This window comes from Crinia signifera, chromosome 7, assembly GCF_055691185.1.
Source record: "Crinia signifera chromosome 7, ASM5569118v1, whole genome shotgun sequence".
Lineage (NCBI taxonomy): Eukaryota > Metazoa > Chordata > Amphibia > Anura > Myobatrachidae > Crinia > Crinia signifera.
The window spans coordinates 179,884,300-179,900,322 of NC_139223.1; the positions used below are offsets into that span (position 1 = coordinate 179,884,300).

At 42.3% G+C, this 16,023-nt stretch overlaps 1 protein-coding gene across 1 annotated transcript in view; it reads left to right on the top strand.

Annotated features, from left to right (window-relative positions):
• UBE2F (ubiquitin conjugating enzyme E2 F (putative)) overlaps positions 1-16,023 on the top strand; it is a 199,545-nt gene that overhangs the window by 109,119 nt on the left and 74,403 nt on the right. The window contains exon 6 of the mRNA XM_083154509.1: positions 15,260-15,330. Coding sequence (XP_083010635.1) covers positions 15,260-15,330 — 71 coding nt within the window. The remainder of the gene's footprint in view (positions 1-15,259; positions 15,331-16,023) is intronic.

Sequence of the window (16,023 nt, forward strand, 5' to 3'; positions counted from 1 at the left end):
GAATTTTTATGCCACTGTTCAGATGGTGCTGATCCAATTTCCTTATTTCTCAAATCCTGACATTTTACAAGTATTTAAAATATATATATAGTAGCAGGGGGATGGCTGGCACTCCAGATAATGAACCCCGGCTGGGGTTTAGATGCCCCGGTGCCCGATAAGGTCAGGCTGGCTGACAATACAGGAGAGGAGTGGGTAACCCGGCACTCGTGGGACTTGCAGCAAATAAACAATCACGCTAGAAGTCTGATCGACGTTTCGGTTTTAATACCGTTTTCAAACCGAAACGTCGATCAGACTTCTAGCGTGATTGTTTATTTGCTGCAAGTCCCACGAGTGCCGGGTTACCATATATATATATATATATATATATATATATATATATATATATATATATATATATATATATATATATATATATATAATTTTTTTTTTATATAAAATAAAATAGTTTTGGATAAGTTTAATTTTGAGCAGTTTCACCAGTTAAGAGATTAAATCATTTTTTCATGGATTATGCCAGTGCTCAAACTATTTGACAAGAAGCTGGCAAAACCCAGGCATCTATCCGCTTGATATGCCATTGGCGTTCTCCGGTCAGAAGGAACCCGTGAATCTGCAGGTTGTATGTGTACTGAAAGCATATTGTAAGTGACAGCGTATGAAATTGATTTGTTTCCAAAACAAAATACGTAAGCCCTGTAGATGCTAATTGCAGTAACCCATTAAAATATGATGTGGCGATAAGAAAATGTATTTAGGAGGTTTTTTCTGATCGGAAGCTGGAGATGTAGCTCATCATTGTCAAGCAGAAGCATAGAGCATTACCTTAAGTGTTGATTGTTTACTGCATTAAATTGATGATTGGCGTCTTCGTTTTATCAACCCCAAATGACGGGAAACAGACTACGCCACTCATACAGCGTAATAAGTAAATCAGATTGTCAAGGAAATGCATTCGCTCACTTCCTGTCAAGGAAATACAAGGTTATCTATAGTTGGAGAGAACTCTGCCTGTTCTACGAGAAGTCACCTACACATCTCCGTCTGAAGCCTCGCCAGTTAGTATTAATACTTAGCAGTATAAACACGGGCAAAGGAAATGTCAATTGCGATAGACTCTTTAAACTTTTAATTGAAAGGGGTCATGACCTTCCTGGCGATGCGCACAGTAACGTTTTCCCAACCGGTCGCTATTTTCTGTACCACCAGTTCCTGATTATTTCTTACAGTTAAACTGCTAATTTGCCATTCCTTTAATTAAAAGGAAAAATATGAGATACAGTCTATTTGTAGCTCAGATTTTCTTTGCGGGATAAAATCAGTTTGTTCAAACATTTTTCTTGATCTTGACTGCAGGGGAAAGCGGGTGCGTGTGTTCTATGTATTAGCAGAATCGTCCCCCTGGGCTGACATTACATGGCAGAGGTTCAGGTACAATGTTTGTCTTCTGGGGGTTTAATAGCGGAGGTATTTAAAAAAAATCTTAATATAATTATTATTTTTTTATAGCATACACAGAGTTGGATGAAAGATTTTGTTGATAGCGAAAGATCTTTGATGGTGTTTTTTCCTGATGTAAAGATTAAAAAGCAGTTTTCTGACCAAAGTAACCGCTTTGCCTCACTACTTCGTTATTTCAGCATCTTCCGCCATTAGTAGGCCTCAGATTTTTAGGCTCTAAATCACTAAAATTAATTTTTTCAATCCATGTTTTCGGATTTAATAGGTTTTAACAATGTTTGATTTGGGAATTTCTACATTGTATGAAAATAAAACAAAACCATGCAAAATATGTTTTAAACCCTCTGCCTTTATTACAGATGTGCAGACGTGGCACCCCTGCAACAACTAGTGCAGTGGCTAATAAAGGGGGTCTAGGTGTAGTTTTGCTGGAGGGTGTGGCTAAGTGTCCTGAATCTCAATTCGGTCACTAGAGTCTGGGAGATGTGGGCTTTAACACTTCTACACCTAATGTAACCGTGCAGCACCTATCACTGCACAGGAGCTGGCACTTTAGTGTCACCCCTCAGGGAGTGACCTCAATGTGCAGCCTGCACCCCCTAGTGTTGCCACTGCAGGTGTGTCCTGCTGCAGTCTTGAATCGCTTGTTCCCGTGATGCACGCGCATCATGAGAGCGCTATGCTGTCATCCAATCGCAGCCATGGCTTTCCCATAGAAGCGAATGGATCGCAGATGTTTGCAGTTCTCAGGATCCAGCAGTCTTCATGTAACAGGTCACATCTGTTTATGTAAATTGCATATGAAAACTACTCATTCCATGCATTTCCACACAGTACATTTATAGAGTTTCAACTTCAGTAACAGAATTAGTTCTTTTTATATACGAACACCCAGATTCGTATGGTGTAATGGTTAGCATTATTGCCTCACAGCACTGAGGTCATGGGTTCGATTCCCACCATGACCCTAACTGTGCAGAGTTTGTATAGTCTCCCCGTGCTTACGTGGGTTTCCTCTGGGTACTCCGGTTTCCTCCCACAATCCAAAAATATACTGGTAGGTTAATTGTCTCTTAACAAAATTAACTCTAGATTGTCTGTGTGTGTGTGTACATGTGGTAGGGAATATAGATTGTAAGCTCCACTGGGGCAGGGACTGATGTGAATGTTCAATGATTATCTGTAAAGCGCTGCGGAATACAGATGTATCCTGGCTCATCGTTTGCCGGTGCCCGCCAGATCCCCTTCTCCTTCGCGGCGCTAGGGACTGGGATGCGTCCCAGTATCATGGCGGCTGGGCAGCGTCTAACTGCCCGTCTCTGCTTCAGGGAGATGCTGCCCAGTTCGGGGGGGGGGGGGTGGCGGGGGAGGCGGCGGGGACCCGCGGTGATAGAATCACCAGCCGCTGCAAAGATGGAGCCGGCTCCATCTGTATGTGTGCGCTATATAAGAAACTGTAATAATAATGTCATTTCAGGTCCTGTAGAAATGAAGTGTTATTTCCTGATACATAAAAGCCCTTACAAATTTTAGTGAAATGAGAAATTTGTGGAACCTAAGAATCCTGGGCTTAGTCATTAGAACCTTTTTATCACTTATCAGTCATTTACGGTTTTCTTTGTCTAATTCTCATCCTTGGAACTTCATTATTAATGTCATGGTCATACAAGTGGGAGTTTAACTAATAGGTTTTTGGTTGTTCTTTATTTTTTTTTCACATTTTCTTTACAGATAAAAATATATTTATGTTCTTTGTAAATATGATTTGATGCTTTAAAAAGAAAAATCCTGGCTGTAAAAATGTTGCAGATTATGTTGAAAAGAGTTTACAGTTCTATGCTTTCATCAACGTGGGGCGCTCTCACTCATCCCGCCGCAGGTTTCTGGCAGATGTCGATCTGGCGGATGCGGACACGCTTGCGAGTCCATTGCCCAGAATGGGGTGTGCGAGTGTCTCGATGTTTGCATGCCCCACTCTGGCCGACGGCGCATGGCGGTATTTATTTATTTGGGACTTTTGAAATTCTTTTGTCGGAAAGGATACAGCATCCATTATTGAATGCAGAGGCCAAATTCGGATGTCTGATTTGGCCACTGATTGCTGCTCACCCGGCTGGCGCTGGGACAGGGTGAGCATGGCGGCGTGAAGCAACGGGACCGGATGAGTTTCTCTCAACTGGTCGGCGGCGGTACAGGTGAGTGCAGCGGGTGGGTATAGGAGGCGGCGGAGGGTGTGGGCGGAGGCAGACAGGAGGACGGTGCCATGTAAACTGCTGTTGCTCACCTGGCGCCGTCCTTCCTGCCTCATTTCAACATCTTTGTCGGCAAACCCTTTTGGTATTGGCTGTGTTTTCATCAAAAGCAGGTGGATTAGCGGCTATTCCATCAATCAACCTGGTTTTTGTCAGGTCGGAACATTTCGACCTGCTGAAAAAAAAAGCTAGCATTGTGCCAAGAGGGGCTGCAGCAGAGAGGACACATCCGTACGGGAAGCATCACTCTGCCCTGACTTAAATGCCTTCATTGAAGTAACATAGACTATTGAAGCCGTGACAATGCCAGCCACATGCAGTAAGCTTATCCCTCATACCGTTAACCACTTGGACAGATTGTACTCGCTAACATTTGACAGACACTGTCAGTTGCCAAGGTTTGACACATACCTGACATTCCCGGATAAACAATACTACTCCTCTGCTACCCCTGTGATAGCAATTCCATTAGGAAACAATCCTTAACCCTTGAGTGCCAATTGAATTTGTAAAAATTGGCAAGTAAACATTTTTATTTATCATAATGACCTGTAATGCATACCTTTTATATATACCGTTGTGCTCATAAGTTTACATACCCTAGAAGAATTTGTGATTTTCCGGCCATTTGTCAGAGAATATGAATGATAACTCTCAAACTTTTCTTTCACTCATGGATAGTGGTTGGGTGAAGCCATTTTTTGTCAAACTGTGTTTACTCTTTTTAAATCATAATGACAACAGAAACTGCCCAAATGACCCTGATCAAAAGTTTACATTCCCTGGAGATAATGGCCTGATAACATGCACACAAGTTGACACAAACTGGTTTGAATTACTTCTAAAGGTAACCACCCTCACCTGTGATCTGTAATCAGTGTGTGTGTATAAAAGGTCAGTGAGTTTCTGGTCTCCTAAAAGACCCTTGCATCTTTCATCCAGTGCTGCACTGACATGTCTGGATTCTGAGTCATGGTGTAAGCAAAAGAATTGTCAAAGGATCTGCGGGAAAAGGTAATTGAACTGTATAAAACAGGAAAGGGTTTTAATAAGATATCCAAGCAATTGAGAATGGCAATCAGCAGTGTAAAAACTCTAATTAAGAAGTGGAAAATGAGGGATTCTGTGGAAACCAAATAACGTTCTGGTAGACCAACAAAAATTTCAGCCACAACTGTCAGGAAAATTGTTCGGGATGCAAAGAAAAACAAAATAACTTCAGCTGAAATACAGGACTCTGAAAAAGTAAGTGGTGTGGTTGTTTCAAGATGCACAATGAGGAGGCATTTGAAGAAGTATGTGCTGCATGGTCGATTCGCCAGAAGAAAGCCATTACTATGCAAATGCTACAAAGCATCCGGCTTACAATACTCCAAACAGCACAGAGACAAGCCTCAAAACTTCTCAAACAGTCATTTGGAGAGATGAGACCAAAATTTAACTTTTTGGCCACAACCATGAACGTTACATTTGGAGAGGAGTCAACAAGGCCTATGATGAAAGGTACACAATTCCTACTGTGAAACACGGAGGTGGATTGCTGATGTTTTGGAGATGTGTGAGCTACAAAGGCACTGGGAACTTGGTCAAAATTGATGGCAAGATGAATGTTATCAGAAAATACTGAAGGAAAATTTGCACTCATCAGCCCGGAAGCTACGCATGGGACGTACTTGGACGTTCCAACAGGACAATGATCCAAAACACAAGGCCAAGTCGACCTGTCATTGGCTACAGCAGAATAAAATGAAGGTTCTGGAGTGGCAATCTCAGTCTCCTGAGCTCAATATCATTGAGGCACTCTGGGGAGATCTCAAACATGCAGTTAATGCAAGACAGCCCAAAAATTTTCAGGAACTGGAGGCTTTTTGCCAAGAAGAATGGGCAGCTTTACCATCTGAGAAAAGCCTCATCCAAAACTACCACAAAATACTTCAAGCTGTCATTGATGTTATAGGGGGCAATACATGAACTATAAAGAACTGGGGTATGTAAACTTTTGATCAGGGTCATTTGGGTAGTTTCTGTTGTCATTATGATTTAAAAAAAATAAACACAGTTTGACAATAAATTACTTCACCCAACCGCCAACCATGAGTGACAGAAAAGTTTGTGAGTTATCATTCATATTCTCTAACAAATGGCCAGAGAATCACAAATTCTGCTAGGGTATGTAAACTTATGAGCACAACGGTATGTATAGGAAATAGAATCTTTTTTGCACTGCATTTTTTGTTTGAATTTATATAACAAATGTAAGCAATGACAGCATATTAGCAGATAGTTTGAACATCTTTCACAGAGACGTTGGCACTGAATATGTTAAGACAGGGCGGTATTCAATCTGGGTTTCCGACTGTTGGACGGTCCCAACAGTAGGAATCCAGGGCCGTTTTCGCTTCATTCGACAGATATGAGACAGACGGAGTTCAATGTTTCACTTGTAGAGCTGCGAAATTCGACAATCCGCGGCAGGTTCTGACAAAACAGATCTGATTTTGAAGTCGGATCTGTTTTGTCGGAATCAGCCTTCAATGCTGTCGGTAACGGCAGCATTGAATAGGCAAATGGCGCAATTTCCCCTGTCAGAAATAGCGGCCAGGATTGAATACCCTCCCTAATCCTGAAATTGATGACAAAGTAGCTTTCCCGAGCAATTGCAAAGCACCCTGTAGCTGCGACGAAGATGTCCAATCCTCCACTTGTATTGCCGCAACTGAGTGTTATCGGTCTTTCAGACTTGCAGAATCCCCCCTCCATGTCATTCTCCAGGTTCAACTATCGGACGAGCTATAAACATCCAATATCGTTGTCGTGATCTGACAGTGTGTGGCATTGATATTGGATGTGGTCAGCATGTCACATAGTTGATCTGTCGAGCTCTGCATCCGATCCCGTGTCCTGAAGACTGGGCGAGATTTCAGCCGCGTGCTACACGTCAGCCGGCCTCACGGATAGCAGCTGTGTACGACCACATCACATTTCAAATTAGCACATTGCAAATAGTTATTTACGAGCGCACAATCTCTTGTGGCTATGTGCTATGTCTATACGCACACATACCTCATCACATAAGTATTTTTCATATAGTTGCTATGAAGACTTGCTTATATTGATTCTATCTAGATAGCATCTGGTGTTTACCAAAGGTGCGTGTTTTATGTGCACATTCCAAGTTATATAGTTACACATCTATACACGCATGATATTTTACGTTGTATTCCTATGATTATATGGTTATACAGTACATAGACTTACCGTACTATCCCACTTAAAGGCACGCACATGGATAACACTACAGAGTTGAGTGTGCTCCCAACATTCTCATACCCACCTGTACTGCTCCCAGGACAGCAGGAAATTTTATAATTCCATAAAAATAATGATATCCCAATCTTCCCCCTTTCCATGGTTACCTGCAAATCTGTTACATGTTCTTTTTTTTTCTCCACCAGCGAACGTCCACCCCACCGCGTGCTATTCCTGTATTGTGTACCTCCACTGACGGTGTATCCTTTGTAGTGTGCCCCAACATGGCTGCCTCACTTGGTACACTTGTGGATAGTATGACAAATACATGGGCCTGACTTTTTTGTTCAACGCAGGAACAAGCACTACTGGTGCCCTGTGCTGGCTCTGCCTCCTTCATGTGTGATGTCACACATAGGGGGCAGGGTTGACGGCACTTGGAAACTAAACAAGTCTGCGGAGGCCTGGCCGATGTAGGTGTACTACTTCCGCACTTCTGGCTGCAGGTTGCCGATCCAGCCACCCTGCATGCCAGAAGCATGGAGCTTTTGCACGCCGCCACCTACATAGTTACATAGTTACATAGTAGGTAAGGCTGAAAAAAGACTTGCGTCCATCTAGTTCAACCTGGTATAGATATCCATTGCTGATTTGGTAGGTTCTGGTATTTTACAGACAAATTATATTTCTTATTTGTACCCATGGATGTTTTTCTCCAGTAAATGTTTGTCCAACTTTGCCTTGAACGCATTTAATGAGCCAGCCATTACCACCTCTCTGGGAAGAGAGTTCCAGAGTTTGACTGTTCTGACCGTAAAGAAATTCTTTCTACAAGCTGAATGAAATCTTTTTTCTTCTAATCTATACTCATGCCCTCGCGTCCTAGATTCCTTTCTAGTAGAAAATAGGGTGTGTGACAGTTCCTTATATTGGCCCTTGATATACTTGTACATGTTGAGCATGTCCCCCCTTAAACGTCTCTTTTCTAATGTAAATAGTCCCAAATTGCTTAATCTCTCCCCGTAGCTTAAATTCTCCATTCCCCTAATAAGCTTTGTTGCTCGCCTTTGGACTTTTTCTAATTCTATGATGTCCTTTTTATAGTGTGGGGCCCAGAACTGTACTCCGTACTCTAGGTGAGGTCTCACCAATGCTTTATATAGTGGCATAATTACCCTTGAGTCCCTAGTTTCCATTCCCCTCTTAATACATGCCAGAATTTTGTTGGCCTTTTTTGTAGCTACATTACAATGGGCACTACATCCTAGATTGCTGTCTATTTGGACTCCTAGATCCTTTTCAAGTATGGAATTACCCAGTTCCTCCTAGTTAAGGCACTGGTTTTGTTAAGACCCTACTCCATGCTGCGATCATCCCACTTTTGTGTAATTTCTTCTAGGGGTAAATTATTCCACCCAGGGTAATTCCACGCATAAGATGGCTGCCTCACCTGGTACCACTCAACTCATGGAAATTATTACCCAAAATACCTGCACCAATCCTGCGTTATGCAAACTGTGCGTTCAAGGTTTTTTTTTTATGTCTGTGCGGCTTGTCTATTGCTGTAGTACTTAAATCATCTGTTTTATGTGCATTGGTGTAGATCAGAGGTGGGGAACCTTCGGGCCTCCAGCTGTTGTTGAACTACACATCCCAGAATGCCTTGCAACAGTTTTAGCATGGCCAAATAGCAATACTGTAGCAGGGCAGTATGGGATGTGTAGTTCAACAACAGCTGGAGGGCCAAAGGTTCCCCATCCCTGGTCTAGCTGTATGTAAAGCACCTTGACTCCTGTTGGAGAAAGAGAGCTATATAAATAAAGTTATTATTATTATTGTTGAAGTCAGCCCCGGAACCTGTGTAACTGATGAGTGTCCCGGTTAAAATGGATAGCATCTATAGACTCCATCGCACACAATTGTTTCATATCAATGATGTGCGGTAGTGGTGAGGCTAGGTGTGTGTCTTTGTAGGCAGATTTCTTGGCCTCTGAGGGTTCATCGGATGGCAGTTGGTCATGCGTGCGATCAGGTGCTGTATCTTCGGAAGCAGCAGCGGATCACCCGAACATACCGGAGATGCCGGTTCACAGCCTCTCGCTGCATTTACATATTTTCATACAGCAGCTGCATCCAAAGACACAGCTGCTGCACGGACTATGTCCATTGTGATTCTGCCCTACCGCATCTAAGCTGTACGCTCTAGAGCTGTTCCAAGCCTTCCCTGATACATTTTATTATTCAGCAATTAAAAAAGAAGTTTTCATTGAAAACTGCACTTGTGAATTCACATTCTGTTCTGGTTTTCTTGGGCTGTATAGCAGCGTCTGGAGCTTATTCCCTAGTCACCTGTGAAGATAAGCCCGGTCACCGCTGCTAACAGGAAATAATGAGCCGCCTGTTGTTCTGCGCGATTCTGTGATATGTGCAGCGAAGGTCTTTTTCATTTCCTGCCGCCATACGGTTCAGAGATACGGTCATTGCATTTCCTGCCTGACTATCAATACTGAGGGCATCTCATTTAGCTGCACGACGAGCCAGTCTTCTGACATGTGTTAATAACTTAACCTCTTCTTTTCATTAGTCTTCATTATGCAATAGAAAGGACGGACACGTTCCCTTCTGTTGTGACTTTGCACGTACTCTCTATGTAGAATGTATCTGCACATCCAGGAAAGAGGAAGTATAACAATCTAGACCATGGGTCTTCAAACTGTGGCCCTCCAGATGTTGTGAAACTACAAATCCCAGCATGCCTTGCCATAGTTTTAACACTCCCTTATAGCAAAGCTGTGGCAAAGCATGCTGGGATTTGTAGTTTCACAACATCAGGAGGGCCACAGTTTGAAGACCCATGATCTAGACACTGTGTACATCCAAAAGTCATTTTTAAAGCGGCAATCATTTACACTGCAAAATCAAACTGGTTTTGCAGTGTAAATGATTTCCCCTTTAAAACAACTGGAGCTGTCTTACCAAATCTTTCACTTTCTGAATCTCTCATCCTATTAAATTCCCCCCTCAATGTTTTTTAAGGGGGGGAATTGTGGGGGAAGGTGGTGAACGGCAGTTGTGTTTACCGCAATGACAGGCTGACTCACAAAGGTCCTCTTTTTTTTGCGTCACTGATAATTATACTGATTAATTCCAAAATGTCAAGCCCAATGGTATAACCGATGTGTACTGGATGTTTAACTTTATGGCCAGTATGCAGTCCTGCTGTGTGTCAGGCGCTTGTCTGTACGCCAGAGATGGAAATACTGTGTAGCTATCTTTATTCAGATGAAGAATTAACTTTCTTCCTCATCCCTTTCCCTTTGACCCACTGTCGTAGTAAGTATAATTTTCCCTTATTTAACCAAGCACTTTTAAATGAATTAATGACTTTTTAGATTAAATGAATCTTGGTAACAAGTTTCTTTTGGGGCCGTAACCTTTCCTTGTCATTCAGAGATTGTTGGTATGCACTGCTGTTGGAAGACTCCTGTTCAGCATTCCATAGACAGAACCGCTCATTATGTCTTCATTTCTGCTCATTTCTTTAGTAGCAGCCTCTGTTCATTGCACGCATCCGCCCACTATACTTTAACCCATTGTGTGCAAAAATGTTAATTGTAAAGCAAACAGCCTTCACACAGACGTATGCAAGATGTGTAGTTATGACATCAACGTTGGGTGACACAACAATAAGCAGAGGTAAGTTCTGACCGACGTTTCGCCGCCGGTGTGCACCTGCCTCATGGACATCACGCCAGCAGTGAAACGGACGTTTGGCGTAACCTACAGTATGCTTATTAATGTTGTGTTACTCCATACTGATGTGATAAGTACACATTTTTCATACACATAGGGCAGTGAGGCACTGTGGTGTATAGATTATTTGTAACTCCTGAAAACTCTGTGTGACTACCAGTCTAGGATTGTCCATCAGCTCTTTGACCGTCAAAGGTGAATATAGCAGGGTTCAACCATTGACGGCTGAGGTAAATGAACAGGTAATACAGCCACGCGTGCAACACAGAAAAAACATTTAAGTTCTTCCATCAGACCTTACCCATCATGGTAAGTCATCGACCACTGGTAGGAAGCTATCGATGGTTGTCGCTCAAACCTAGTTACCTAGCTGGAGTGAAGTGGCCTCTAGTGGTCACTGGCAGTACTTCAAAAAGGTAAGGAGTAGTTAGGCCTCTGAAATCCAACAGTCAGTGCTGCTCATCAACTGTAGCTTTATAAATATGCAGATAGGAAATATCCCCCCCCCCCCTCAATCTGCTTCTCATAATTATCTTAAACCAAATTTTGTTTCAGAAACCGATAAAACACAATAAGCTGTCTGTGCGCAGGCATTCATATTTCAACAGCAGCAGAACACCGTAATTAATAAACGGCCGTATTTACAACCTCAAGTGTCATTATCCTGAAATAATTACTTCATTTTGCAATGTGTTGGCATCGCTGTCTAAGACAAGGGCGCTCCTGGGCCTGTGAGGGACATTGTTGTAAAGGAATCATGTGGCAGTGGCAGGCATATGTTGCAGCAATTTATCACAATTTATTCACTCTTAATTTGAAGATCTCCGGTGATGTTTAATTTGTCCTCAGTAGAGGAACTGCATTGCCCGTGGCAATTCCAAGGAAGTTTTAATAAATGGAGGTAGCAGAGGTGCACTGCGCTGATTACATTGTTACTGCTTAATTGGACGTTTCTAGGACAAGTGGGATAAAAACCCCTCCTGCAATAGGATGTTTTCCCTTTAATCTGCTGGAGAAGGACTGTCATGTATTTATTTTTTATTCTTATCGGGCAAATACAAGGCAAGTAACTTGCACCAAGTGAGCAAGTACCAATAGAATACTAATACGTCTTTTATGTCCGGTGATGTCTCCATCAGATAGGTGATCCACAGCTCCTTGGGGAAAGGAAAGTACAATCCGATGCTTACAAAGGGGGTTATTCTGTTTGATTTGCGGCCTTGAAAGTCCACCACACCCCGGTTTGCGGATGGTGGCCTGGATGCCACCCATTCGCAGCGTGCGTTCACATGCACTGGCTGTGAATGGATATTTACATTAACATCCATTCGTAGCCTGCGGGGGAACACCTATATCATTCGATGGTCGCCGGCGCAGTGCTGGCCACCCCCCCTCGCACACACGACCCCCCGACCGGCTGCAAATGGATGATTTACATAATTATCCGTTCACAGGCGGGGAGAAATCATTCAATGTTCGGCGACCATCGAATAATTTCTCCAGCGCTCGCAGTTCAAAGACACCTATATAGCGACTCCAAACTGCAGGCACCCTGTGCTAGGACAGGGCAGGCAGCTGACATCCAGTGATGCTGGCTGCCCGCACCCGCGCCATGGCCTCATTAGCCTGAGAACGCCCAGCATTCTCACGTGAACGCCCATGAAACGCTGGACGTTCCCCCCCGCCCTTCTCCGCTCATCGTGTAGGGTGCGTGCACGCACCTTGTGTCTGCACATGCGCAGAAATGGGCCTGCGCAGATCCACAACATCAGTTTTTCTATGCGAATGCAAGGAGGACCAAATTAATCTGAAGAAGGTCCTAAACCTGTTGTCTTTGCAGCAGCCACTAACAGCCCATCCAGTGCGCCCCCTTCTGCCCCTGCATCCCTATTGGGAGACAGGAACACAACCTACTACAGCTTTTTGCTGCATGTCTGAAGTGGGACGGAGAAATCCAATGTTACCAAGTTGATTATCTACATTTTAACAACCGCACAAAGAGCTCTCAGAGCTTATCAGCGCTAGCACGTCTGGAACCCAGCACTTAAACAATGATAAATACAATTACGCTACATCCTCTGTGCAAGCAGAAAGAGCCGATAAGGTCCTGAGACTGAGGTAAGCTGGGCACAGAGAGCACCAGTGTAGTACTGAATGGTACTGTCCTTATTACAGTTTAATATTCCGTTACACATTTTCATGCCACATATTCTTTTATCTGTGAGAACAACATTATTTTGCCCGCTTGCGTCGTGCCAACCTTGGTTTTGGAACAAGTTCTGTTTTTTTGGTTTTGCATCGCACCAATTAAGCGAAGTGAACTAAAAATGTCATCCGTTGCTTAACAGTGAATAAACATTTGGATCCATAGAAACGCGTATGAGAAAAGATTGGCAAATGTATGTTCAGGGAAGACAATCTGTTCAGTTTCTTTTTAAAATTCCTTAGTTGCTAATGCACATATGTTTCGTGTTTGTGCACACAAATAATCAAATGCAAATGTTAAAGGACCACTGAACCGTAAACACAACAAATATATATGTGTGTAAACATTTCCGGACTTATCGGAGTGGAATATCTGTAAGATAAAGCTGTGGAGAGGAGATGTTTTCCACGGAATGCGATCTCTAGGTCTACAAGCGTTAGGTCGACCTCTATAGGTAGACACATTTAATTGGTCGGCATGGTCATTAGGTCGACACAAGCATTAAGCCAACATGAAAAGGGTCAACTTGAGTTTTTCATGATTTTTTTTTTCTTTTTAAAGGTCATATTTCATATTTTATTATATTCCCACTTGGATAATAGTGTGCTGAATGTAGCGAGGCACCGTGTCCTAAGCATGGCACATGTTACCCCATTCCCCCTGCTCCCGCAAGGCCAACCAGGTCAGATGTGCAACAGGCCCGACCTCCGACTACATTTTGATGCACATGGGATATCAGATCGAATGTCAAACTCATAAAATTTGGTCACTTTTCACCCAATTTCTCTGCTCGATCCGTCCGAATCGGTGAAAAAGTGGCCAAATCGGACTAGTGTACGGCCACCTTTTTAACCCTCTACCTGCAATCTAATCTTGTCCCTCCGCACCCTTATTTACCTTTTTTCTGTGAAATATGTATTTTATTTTATACTATTGCATTGTCTGTTATTAGATTTATATATTCATTTCGAAAAAGACAAAGACAAAAAAAACACTATACTAGCGCTATAAAAAAATTCCCTTTACAATCAAACTGATGGTCCCCTGCAGCGTTTTAAAAGGGATGCTTAATCCTTGACAATAGCAAATATAACAAACAACATATAAAAATTGTGCTGAGTACAACTTTTAAATAATTAGATTTATTATCTATATATTTATCACTGGCCAGTGAACGTTTAAAAATGATTATTTAGTAATACATAGACATACACATAAAGATAAAAAAATTGAATTCTTCTAATATGTATGCTTTTTACTAAAAACTAAGCAAAAAGAGGCGGACTACTAACACCTAATATAAGGCACTTAAACGCCACAGTTGCAAATTTTTGATTATTGCTTTTTATGTCATTTTTTTCTCTTTATGTGTATGTCTATGTATTAATAAATAATAATTTTTACATGTTCACTGGCCAGTGATAAATGTATAGATAATAAATCTAATTATTTAAAGGTTGTCCTCAGCGCAGTTTTTATATGTTTTGTTATATATTCATTTCGTTTTGTCTATATAACTGACAAAATGTTTTAATATATTTTCATATTATTCAGAAATGAATTTGTTCTGTTAACTGTTCTCCCCGGTCACTGCTTACAGTAGTGGTGGGGTTTAGGGCGGTGATCATTCATAATATGTATTATAACTTTTTGTCTGTTCTTGGCGAAGAGTAAGGAGCTGCTTATTCATAGCTATTATATCACAGATATGTTTATATGAGACCAATCTCTGAGGTTTTAGCTTTCATTCTTATAAGCTCCAGAGACCGGATTGGGGGGAATATAAAGTGTAAGTTCCTTAGGGGCAGGGACTGATGTGATTGGCTAATTATTTCAAAGCACAGCAGAATATTAGAGTGCCATATAATAACTGTTAAAAATATATATATTTGTAATAATATGGTCAAACAGAATTCCGAAATGCTAGAAATTATAGAGTATTTCCCTTGCACGGTCCGATGGGATACAACCACATGGCAGCTACATCTGTTTCCCTAATACCGTCCATAAATCGAAAGCTTGCGTAAAATCACTGAGCAGCAGTTACATCGTTATTGGCAGAAAATGTAAATTTCACGCACCTCCACTCACCTGTGACTATGTCATCTCTCAGCCCGAGCCAGATATTCTCCAGAGCAGCTCTCCTTTCAAGAAACTGTCAGAAAAATGTCCTAAATCGTTTTTTTTTTTTTTTTTGTTTCCATTACAATTAACTCCATTTGGCTTTGGAATACAATATTGTCTGTGTGACTGCATGCGGAGAGCCCTCCCGGTGAGTGATGAATTGCGTACTTCCCGGCTTTGTGACATGTGCGTATTTCTCCTTTGTGTGCAGCCTCCTAAAGTGAAGTGCTTAACGCGGATCTGGCACCCGAACATCACCGAGACGGGGGAGATCTGTTTAAGGTGGGACGCTGTCTACTTTCTTTGCTGTATATTTTATCTGTTCTTTCTTCGTAGCTGAAGTGTGTGTGAATTTTTTTATTTTTCTATTTTTCGCTGAATCGCATCTTGATGCTCAAAGCATCCCGGTGAGGGAGCAGAGGTCGTAACCTATTGATTACTCAAGGAAAATCATCATCATCTATGGGATATGGTTGCTAGGTGGATAGCATGAAGGTCAACCGCTAAAGTCAACAGGGTCGGAGGTCAACTCAAGCATTAGGTCGACAGTCAAAAGGTGTTTTTTTTTTTTTTCGAAAATAGGCTGTATTCCATACCCTACCATCCACAAGGCAATGGAGGGAGAATAGAACCGTGCCCGAGCACATTGATGCAGTGTCCATGTCGACACGTCGACCAACACAAAAAAAGTGGGGGGAAAAAACATATCGACCTAATTCTTGTGTCGACCTTCCAACCCTAGTGACTGTATTTCATGTGTTGACCTAAGCCTTGTCGACCTGATGTATGTCGACCTTCATACTGTCTACCCTATGACCCATAATCTATACAGGTGGCTGTATGGTTAATGACAAAGGATCCACCGTTTGACCTCTCGCTGGGCTGTGATCGACTCACTCCAGTGGTGCGGAGAGAGCCAGGTCCTGCCCGTATCCGCCCTAAAACAATATACAGAATAGGATTTTAGTGATCATT